This window comes from Nelumbo lutea, chromosome 1 (assembly GCF_056320005.1).
Source record: "Nelumbo lutea isolate HS-2025 chromosome 1, American lotus-T2T, whole genome shotgun sequence".
In the NCBI taxonomy this organism is placed as follows: Eukaryota; Viridiplantae; Streptophyta; class Magnoliopsida; order Proteales; family Nelumbonaceae; genus Nelumbo; species Nelumbo lutea.
The window spans coordinates 93,055,295-93,066,533 of record NC_142684.1 but is presented as its reverse complement, the minus strand read 5'-3'; the positions used below and the strand labels follow the sequence as shown (position 1 = coordinate 93,066,533).

At 37.8% G+C, this 11,239-nt stretch overlaps 1 protein-coding gene across 1 annotated transcript; it reads left to right on the top strand.

Moving 5' to 3' along the window:
• Window positions 1-4,818: 4,818 nt before the first annotated feature.
• On the top strand, window positions 4,819-6,301 carry LOC148876162 (uncharacterized). The gene is made up of 3 exons (XM_088964633.1): window positions 4,819-5,254; window positions 5,366-5,552; window positions 5,667-6,301. Exons 1-3 carry the CDS (start codon window positions 5,120-5,122, stop codon window positions 6,146-6,148), a joined length of 804 nt encoding a protein of 267 aa, XP_088820759.1. The 5' UTR covers window positions 4,819-5,119; the 3' UTR covers window positions 6,149-6,301.
• Window positions 6,302-11,239: the final 4,938 nt, after the last annotated feature.

Genomic DNA, 11,239 nt, shown 5'->3' with positions numbered 1-11,239 from the left:
TACATGATTAAACTACTCCTAAAATGGTTAGTCAACCTTATTGAATTTTCTTATGACAAAATTACCCTCGGAATGGCTAGTCAACCTTATTAGATACGTTAGGCCTAGGTTGGGCTTGACGTATTAGACCCAAGCCCGACTTTAAAATTTGTTGGCCTAGTATGGGCTTGGGCCCAAATTTGGGGTAATTTTGTCATAACAAAACATTTAATATGCTTGATTGGCCACTTAGGGGTAGTTTGGTCATGTAAAGTACTTAAACGCTTATACGACCAACTTTTATTAATGGTCACTAATGGTCATCTAATGGAAATCTTAAGGGAATGTGAGTTTTATACAACAAAATTCAATGATTGGAGGCTCTTTGGATGTTTTAAAAAGGGATTTTTGGCTCTAACAACTCCTGTATTTTGCGAAATGGCCACTTTTTCCCTCGCACAATTGGAGGGGACAATTTAGACCTAAGACTTAAAAAGAGGCCACCATTAGCCCCAAAACGCATGGTATTAGTGATGTCATTCACAATCTGTTAAATATTGACTAAAATAATATGAAATGTTGATGTGGCACTGTTAAACTAAAAAAACTAGAAAATTACAAGTGGGTCACACGGAATAAAATAAAACTATTTAATATATAGTTAATAAATGTTAAAAATAATATATAAGCGAGTTCGACTTAAGCATTCCTCTCTATAGAGAAACAATAGGTGGGCTCCATTTGAAATTTCCTCTTTTAAGAGAAAAAAATAAATGGGTCCCATTTTAACTTTCATCCTTTAAGAGAAAATGATAGGTGGGTCCCACTTGAAATTATATGTGGGCCCCATCTAAGATCTGTAGGGGTGCTAATCATATCTTGTGTCCTCCAATTCTCCAACATTGGTTTCCTACAAGTGCAGATTGTCTTGTCCTCTTTTCTATCTCTAACAAAGGAAAGTTCTTGCTAAGATATACCCACCGCCATTGGAAGATTGAATGTTTCATTTTACTAAAGAAAAGATTGCAAGTTTCAAAGTGTAAGCGAATACTGAATGCAGGATGGATGAGCTATCCTCTCTACAATCAATATTGGCTCATATTTAGGGCTGTCAATGGGTTGGGTCTGACCCGATGGACCCAAACCGATTGGGCAGGTTTTGGTTCTGGGAATTGGAACTGAGGGGCTGGTTTCGGGTCCTGATATAGGGTCTCGATTACTATTGGTTCAGAACTGGTTTCACTTAGTCCCAAACTGTTTCAGACCCAACCTGATATATATATAACAAGAGAGAGAATATTTAATATATATTAAATATAAATATTTATTTTTTATTTTTTTATAATTGGATCTATTGATTCAGTTCTGGGTCCATAAATTACAGACCCTATTGGGTCCAGGTCCTCAACATTTCATGTTGAGTTGGCTTCGGTTCCAGCTAATCTTGGCCCAAACCCGACCCTGACGGCCCTACTCATATTTGGCGATCGGTGGTCCATGCCCAAGGGCTCGACTTCGACCAAGAGACTTATTATCGGTTGAACACTTTGGTTGCTTTGTGGAGGGAGGGACGACAAGGACAAAGGTAGGGAAGATACTGGAACGGGGTTTTGGGTGAGCGGCCTGGCTGTTTAACCAAGTCGTCGCGTTGCACAATGATGCAATGACAAAAAAGAGTTTGGTGGAATCTCAAACGAAGGAACCTGTTTATGTTCATGGATAGGATAGCTAGTAACTAATAATGCTTTAGGGAGTTTGGTAATGATCTTGGGTGGGGAAAGCCTATGGCGGTGCGCAGTGGTTGTGGAAGCAAATTTGATGGGAAGATGACAGTTTACCAAGGGAAGAGTGAAGGGAGCGTCGATGTTGAAGTCTGCCGCCTTTCGCCCGAGACATCGATGGCGATGGAAGCGTCGACGTGGAGTTCATGGAGATCGTCATCGTGTTGCCAGCATTCAAGTGTGATTCACTTATGATTTCAAATGGGATCTATTTATATATTATTTTTAATATTAAATAATTTTATTTTATTCAGTGGGACATATTTATAATTTTTTAGTTTTTGAATTTAACGATGTCATATTAGCATTTTCTATTATATTATTCATTATTTAACGTATGTAAATACCAGTAAGCCTTTTTTCTTGAAGTCCAAGATCTAAAATCCACCCCCCCTCTGCAATTGTACAAAAAGGCAACGTGTATGGGTTGTAAGAGTAGAAAATCCTTTTTTAAAAAGTCATGGTAAGTTTTATATTTTGGCTGACAAAATCACAAAATAATTGAACAAATATAGTATTTCGAAGGTGTTGTTATCAACTAAACTTTAGCATCGGTCATTCACAATCTCCTCGATAACTTATTCACTAGAAAACAAAGCAATAAATCATTCAGTTGAGCCATTTCGGCCATTATGAAACGATTCAAAATGAGACAATTTTTAACGTATAAGAAGATGCCAAGTCCCAACTATGAATTATTTGGATGATAGAGAAAAGTAGTGCTAAAGTTCTGTTTTTTTTTTCTTTAATGGTATACTGATTTTTTGTGTAGGTTTCTTCAAAGCAGATGCCTGATTTGCACCGTTGCTAAATGGGAACCATCAACCATCCAACTCTGAATCTTGACCATCTTTAGTATCCAAATTCCAAAGCTCAATGACACTCTCTCTCTCTCCCACACATGCAGAAGCCCTTTTCTTTACCTATCAAAAGGAGAAAGAAAAAACCCATTTATTTGCCCTATTCCATCTGCTGGGTTTCTTGCTCCTTACGTTCATGGAGGAAGTGTTTATTAGTCAAGTGGATGTCGTAACTATGTTAATGCAGTTACAAGATCACACAGTCAACATTCCTAAACCCATCAGTCAGTATAGTGACCTTTTTTGAATGGACCCATTCTTAAGTCTCCACCTTCCATCGTCGCACCTATCTACCTACCTTTGTTGGAGGAACTTTGGTTATAAAATTACAGGCCCAGGGCCCATTTAAGCAATGGCCCACCCATTCACACAGTCAGGTCAAGATCATGACTCCTCGGTTTCTTGCAACATGAATGAAGCAAGCACCATGGGGTCCATATTGCATATTGCACGGTTGGAATGCAGGAGATGTTTGGTATTAATTAATAATCCAATGTGGTTATAGAAGCATGTATTCACCTGCCATCCGGACCATGTTTGGAATGCAGCTGACCCATATGGATCAGGCCAAAACATACCTGTTTGTGTGTGTGGTAGGGAGCAGGCGAGGGCAAGTAGGGCTGTTGGTTGGCTATGGTGTCCTAATAAGCACTAACTTTAGGGAGTTTGTGGTTGGTTTGCAAGGAAATGGAGAGTCACTTGCTTAATAGTTCTTTGTCTCCCTATCCTTGACATTGGTACAACAAGGCTTGGTACCCTTAGTATAGGGGTGCAATTTGGTCCAGACTGGGTTGAGAATTTATTAAAATTTGAACCTGCCGAGGTCAGGTCTCCGGTATAGACGTGCAATTTGGGTGACACTGAACAAAACGAAATGGCAAAATAGGATTCATGTAACCATCCTTGGACAAGGCTTAGACAATGACGATGATGATGATGATGACGACCGGGGGATTAAAGGAGTGGGACAGATTCATAGTGCACATGAACCACTGACCTTACCATGGAAAACCTACAGTTATATGGGTTTGAACCTCTATGTTCATATTATCTCAGCTACTGAGTCATCTGTGGGGGGAAATTATTGATTTGAACTCAATAATTTGGAAGGATAGACCACATGGAGGGGCTGTACTTTTCCACAACTACATGCATGCCATGCTTAGCTTAAGGCTGCCATACTGATGAGGGCGGAAAGGGAGCTAAATTCCACTCTCCCAATGTAGTTCAAATGATTTACCCTCCCCTTAATTTCAGACTCTGGTTAAACTAAGAACAGCTTTAAATCTGCTTGATCTTGATTCCTGAATTCCTCTCTGCTACAAAATTGGACCCAAAGGGCAGATTGGCCCGTTACTATTTCAACTGCCATTCAAACACAGCCTTCAACTGTTGGTTAATCTTAAAGGCACCCAGGAGTGAATTTAGTGTTTTTCTTGGTAGGAAAAACATTAGAAACTTTCATTTGGATAATATTTAGTTGTTATTGGTACTTTTCACACTCTCAGAGCAGAGAGTACTGAGTACTTCTATTCTGTTGCTTACAGTGGAGCAGGAAACAGTTTTGCATTTTATCCAGAAAGATCCAATCCCTTGATGAGTTTTTTTTTTTTTTTTTCTTTTTCCTGGCTCACATTTCAAGATGGAAGATACTCTTTAAATTTTAAAACCCTGCACTTATCCATACACCCAAATGCTTGCTAAAAACAACTCTGCTCCTGTTGCTGCCCAGGTTTCATATGAGACATAAGCAGGTGTTAATCTGATCCATCATTCATTGGTTTGCCAACTAGACCCAGCTCAATATCTATATAAATGCTTGATGTGTCCAAGGGATAGACCTGTTCTATGCGGCTGTGCCCACGGAAGTAATACCCTGTGGACCATGTAATTGGAATCTTTATTATGTCAAGTAAATTGATATTTGATGCAATAAAGAGAATACAATAGCAGGGTTCTATACTTTTCTCAAAGACCATCGGATTGGCATCCTTAATCACGGTGGAAATAGAACCTACTTGTTCCATCAATTTCCTATATATAGAGATCCAAATCCAAGTGCCATTGCAGCTGGGTCCCATGAGTAGATATGTCTGTATGACCATGAGATCAAGCAGATTTTTGGTAGATCTCGTGGGAACCGGTGGATATTCCCGAAACCCCTGCGGAAACAAAATTCTGAAACTGGTTTCTGCAAGTGGGATTAGCACAAATGAGGATATCCTCAAATATTCTCCACACTGCACACAAATCCATCAATCTTTATTTACTGCTTCACCATACAAATCATCTCTCTCTCTCTCTCTCTCTCTCTCTCTCTCTCTCTTAAAGGTCTCCAATTATGATCTCATCTGTCATCATGAAACTGTAATTTCACCATCAAACCAAGATATATAAAGGACCCTTTACTCCAGAGGCTCGAACTAGAATCTTAATAGCTCCTTCTCAGAAAATTCAGTTTGCTCCGGAGGGTAAGAGGAAAACAGAGACAGAAGAAAAATGGGTAGCTTGGAAGAGGAGCAGCTGGTTCAGATGGTCTATGATTTCATTGAAGAAGAATCGTCTTCATCGACTTCTTATACTAGACAAGAAGTCCTGCAATTTCATCATCAGTCCGCATACCTCACGTTACAGGTTTTCTTCTTATAGCTTGACATTTCTTTTCTTGGTCTGTCTGTTTCAATCCCTGCATCTTACTTGATCTAATTTTTGGGTCTGATTCGTCCTAACTTCGTATGGGTTTAGGAAATTCTTGGGACTGTCAAAGATTCAGAGATTGTCATTCTAGAAAAGGTCTTGAAGTATATGAGAAATATGGCTGCTGGGAAGGTTGCTAATCTGAAGAAGTGGCTTGTGATGAGGTTGAGAATGGATGGTTATGATGCTTCTGTCTGTAAAACTTCCTGGGTTACCACCTGCAATTGTCCTGGAGGTGCCTTTCTCTCTCTCTCTCTCTCTCTCTCTCTCTCTCTCTCTCACTCTGGGTTGAGAATGGATGGTCTGTATTCAAAATTTGATATTTTTTCCCATTTTATTGTAATTACAGGTGATTATGAGTACATTGATATTATGATGGAGGATGAGAATAGTGACCCATTGAGATTGATAATAGACATAGATTTCAAATCTCAATTCGAACTGGCGAGGCCTACATCAACTTATGCACAACTCTCAGACACTCTTCCATCCATCTTTGTTGGGAGTGAAGGCAAGCTTAACGAGATAATCTCTCTACTCTGTGCAGCTGCCAAACAGTCACTAAAAGAGAGCGGTCTCCACATTCCTCCATGGAGGACAGCCAGCTACATGCAGTCCAAGTGGCTCTCAGTGCATCAGAGATTTCCAATTGCTCCCGTCATGGCTTCCAAAAGAGACTTTGGCAGGATTAACAATGACGCAAAAAATGGTGGTCATTCATCCAAACCCAGCAAATGGGCACCTCCGGCTGTGAAGCCTAAGAGAAGAGATTTGGGTAGTAGGTCTGGCTTGTCTAGCCAATTTTCCAAAACGAGCATAGATTGCTGCTAAATCTAGCTTGAGGAAGAGGACCAGGTTGTTCTCAGTTTTGTTTCATTTTTCTGGTCATTGAAAGATCTTTCTTTTTTGTTATTGAGTTGTGAGACTTCACTTTTTTGTATTGAGGAATTGATTACAGCAATGAATGTATTGCTTTTTCTTCTACATGGTCCTTCCTCCTAATCAAAAGCTTTGCTAAATTTGCAATTAATGCAGATGGAAAAGAAAACATCAAAAAGATCAAACCACCCAAGTGAAATCTGTATACTTTAATGGGGTTTTAGTTATTTTGTTATTTAAATCAAATACTATTTTATATTCGTTAGTTTTGTAGTATATCTACGTTGATGTGATATTCCAACCTTCTATTACTGAAGGTGTCAATGGTATTAAAAATCATTCCTTGTACAATTGTTGATCAGCAGTTCTAGGTAGATCCCATTGCCAGATCCAAGGAATAGAAAACTGGGAAGAGGAAAGGCAACTGAGTTCGTTCTTTAAATGGGTTCCGCTCCTTTTCCTCTTTCCATTTGACAAAACTCAGATCACTACTCTGCAACCCATACAGATTTACATTATTTTCTGTTACTTTTTGATTCAGTAATGAGCCTCTTCCATGAGTTGACACTTTAGATAAGTCAAGACTATGTCGGCATAAGTTCCATGTAACCCTAACCCAATGGTTAAAACTTAAAAAAGCTCCATTGCAAGTGAGGGTCCCTTGTTGTATTCTGGTCCTTTCTTCTTGCCAAGTGTGATCTATTCATAGGATAAAGACTTATGACATCCCAACAGACATTCAGGATCATATAGCTTCCAACAATGAACTTAGCCTAATTAATCTTTTTATGACTGGACTATTCAATGGGGGTGCCAATCACTTGACTATGAAATACATGGAAAGCCGTGGTCCTAGGCCATTTTTAGGCCCTTTAGGCCCTTAGGCCCTCTGGGCCCATACCCAATTTTTTACCAGACCGATAAAGCATGATAAGGGACTGGGGACTGAGCTGGAAAATAACAATTACTCAATGACTGGTCAGGAAGATCCCTTATCAAATGGATGGTTTACATTTGCCACGCCATCCCTTTTATGTGGCAGGGACCCCTGTGGCTAGAGCCTCAACAGCTCCTATGGACAAAGATAGATACTGTTCACATTATTTTAATTACTCACTATATCCTATTCTGGAATAGAAAGCAAACTAAAAGCCAATGCATGAAAGAGAAAGAAAGCAAATCCAGCAATCCCAAAACTAGTGGCACAAACAAAACAAGGGGAGTGCTGAAATTTTATATTTTATAATGCTGTCGATGTTGCCACAATCAATTTCACCTAGCTATTTACTTCTGGTTCTGAGAAGGAACCCCCCTCCTCCCCTCCCTTTCTCTTGAATCAGCCGAGAGAGTGAGATGGAAAGCTGTGAATTTGGCCTTGTCTTTCACAGTTGATAGAAGCTTTACCTCCTGGCTTTTCTTCATCTACAGCATTAGCTTAACAACTCTATGGCTTTTTTAACTATCAAAACATCCTTACACAGTCATGTGAATCAATTATAATTCCTTGAACAGTATTTTTTTTAAATAATCAATTTAAATAAATTACTTAATTGTCAACTGAATTATGCTTAGGACATGAGAAAACCTATTAAATAAGAACTACTTGTCAACCTATAGAATGCCACCCTTTTTTTACACCTCTGGGTCCAAGCTTATAGCTTAAAAAAAGAAAAAAAGCAGCTAATACTCTAATAGGGTGGTGGCCTGGTGGGGTTTATCTAATTCTACTGACTCTACATCTAATTAACTGGTAGTACAAATGGGTGCAGTACTTGTACCGTGGAGCATGCAACACGGTAAGAGTTTGGTCTCTCTTGGGCTGAAACTAAAGGATTAATTTAAGAAACAAGTTTAACTCCTAGCTAAATGCCAATTGAAGAAGGTTTGTTGGGATTTGGGTAAGGAAATAATGAAGAGAATTTTGAGATGAATTTGGCACCAAAGAAGGAACTGGTAGAGGTGATATCTTTTACCACTAGGCCAGCTTCATTACTTGAAAATGGAGACAACACAAGGTAGAATTTCTAGTTCGATGGGATGTGAAAAGGTCTACAAAGGGGGAAATCTTTAGAATTTCCATTGATTATGGCGTTTTACCTTTTTTACTTGCAGAGTAGCAGTACGCACTAGGCTACCATATATTGCACTTCCCCAGATGGAGACTGATTAAGTAGGTGGCCATTATTTGCAGAAGGAGATTCTTGACAGAGCAATACTGTGTAAATGACAATATTGATTTGGGTAGTGGTGTATGAATTGAAAAGGATGCACAAACAAGCCTGTGAACCCAAGTCCAAAACACAAATTATTAAACCAAATTTTGATCTAATGATGTTATATGACGTAGAACAGGTTTTTAGAAGCCCAATAAAAAGAAAAGATTTCAAAAGTGATACTAAATTTCAAAGAGCCATAACTTTTTTTGTGTGTCCATTGTTGACATATCATATGCCAAAATGATCATTGCGATAAGCATTACATGTTAGAAATTGATTGAAGGGATTCATTTTTTTTTTTTGTGGTTTTCGGACCCAATTTCCATCATTTTAACATTCAAAAATGGGTTTTTTTTTATTAAAACTTCCCTTTTATGGTATGTTTTATATCTTTGTTTGTGTGGCATATTTAAAGCTAGGCATTGCCTATAAATAGACCATTAATTGTATAAGTCCGAATTCAATGAATTGAGCACAATTTTCTCTGACTTTCTTGTCGTTCTCCTTGTGGATCTAAGGTTTGTAAAACTGATTACAAACTGTTAGAGGAAGGGAATCCAAGCGCATATATACCCTATAACAATATCCCATTCTACCAATGCGGGATATCTCCCATTAATTAACATCCTATACTACCAATGTGGGGTAAATGGATCTTAACATAGAGACTTGTATAAGGATTGAGGGTGCTGGAAACAATATTCTCTATTAGTCATAATTAGGATGTGTTTTATGAACACAAGCAAGGGCCGGATTTCTGTGTGTTGTTGTAAACCTTTCTATGTCCAAGCTCATTCTTGGCCCACCTAACTTCCACTATGCGATTACTGAATAGTGGGTCTGGGTCTTGATCCCTTTTACAAGTGGCAAGTTATGGGGACCCAAACCCTAATTTCTGTCTACCAATAACAGAAAAGTACCCAAATTGCTAAAAATATTGTTTCCTATGTGGTCGAGGACATATGGTCCTACAAATGCATTTTCCACTTAAATGTTAGGATTTAAAGGTATAGGGTTTAGGATTTAGGGTAAAAGTTTAGGGTATAGGATTTGAGGTATAGGGTTTAAGATTTAAGATTTAAGGATTTAGATGTAAAGATCAAGAGCCCAGCATGATAGGTCCTCCCACCCCAAACAAATAAATAAACGAAACAAAACAAAAAGGATAAATAAAGGACCAACAAGATAAGTTAGTGCCTCCATTATGCCAGTGCCGCATTAATGGAAGTATTCATATAATCCCTAGATAAACATGATCTGGTCCAATGGGCCATGGCCACTAAATTTGGCAGGTTCAGGAGAGAGAGGCATTGGGCCAGGCCTATTTGACAACTTGAGCCAACCATGCATTTTATTTGAATTTGAGTTGTGGAACCAAAGGCACAAGATGGGTCTAGATACAGCACTCATCGGACCAAGACAAGTCTTGTAGGGACCAAGTTTGATGATAACCTGGTACTCGGAACCTGCAGTACAAGACATAAAACAACAAAATGACGAATGTTCTTGTGTTATTGAACAGCTTTTAATCCCCTGATGAGCTACCAAAAAGACTCCTTGCTTTTGTTGTTTTGTTTTCTGTAGGCCCGAACGGAATCACTTCAAAAATTGATCCTTGACCATGTGAAATTTTCGTGGGCTGGCATGCTAATGCCAAGGTTTGATTGCAATTGGGGAATTCATTAGGACTACCAGTAGTTCATCAATTTTGAAGACTTTGGGTTGATGTTTTTATGCTATTGGTGAAAGGTTTTCAAGTGCCTTGAAATATTGCAGAGGTTTGGTGTGTGTTCTTGAGTTATCAAAGGAGTATGAACATTTCTTTTTTTGCAAGAAACAATATCAGAAATTTCAATTATAATTTAGCCTTTTCTTGTTGAAAGATTCATTTATGCAGTATAATTTTCATCTTATGGATATTTGATATTTCTTTATATATCTAAATCAAAAATTAAAATTACCTTTAATCAAAGGTTCAACATCACATATTGGGACGAATGCGTATTGGCCTCGCTTCAATATGCGAAATATCAAGTTTTTTAAAATTGTAGGGGGTTGTTTTAATTTAAACCATCCATGTTGTCGAACACCCCTTAATATTTTTCAAAGGTAGGCCTTCCTAAGGCTGGCCCTTGAAAAAATATGAAAATAATAATAATAAAAGGTAATATGATTTTCAAAACCCATAGGCTGCGTTTAAAAACAATGCAAATAAGTATGAATGCAAATATTTAGAGTGTAAAACGGTTCATATAAATTGCAAAATTAGGTTAATTTTGCATTGACAAATTTACCTTCTTACCACACAAACTCCAATAAAGCATATGCTTTTCTTTTTTAACAAAAGCCCACTTGAATGCAAATTTACTTCTTTTTTATTGATGCACTTTTACATCTTATTCTCAATGTAAATATGCATTGGTTTATCATTTGCCAATGCATAAATGTAATGTTGCCAAACACAAGCAATAATGAACCAGAGTGCAAATTTACCCTGAACCAGGATTTACACTCCATTTGCATTATTTCCAAATGCAGCTTAATATACATATTCCGATGTATCAGGGTGTCTCGATATTTTGAACATTGCCTTTAACTAAATGCTCTTTACCTCAAGACATTGATATCTAACATTTTTATTTCTAAAAAAGAGTATTACATGTGTGTTTCCCACTTCTCTCTTTGTTTAGTGTGTAATGATCCTATGATGTTACAATTGTATGCAATGCATTTTAATATAGATCATTAATTTATTTTAGCAAGCAAAATTACACATACTGAATTCTTAATCATTATATAAATATTTATGTATGTATTTAGATTTGGT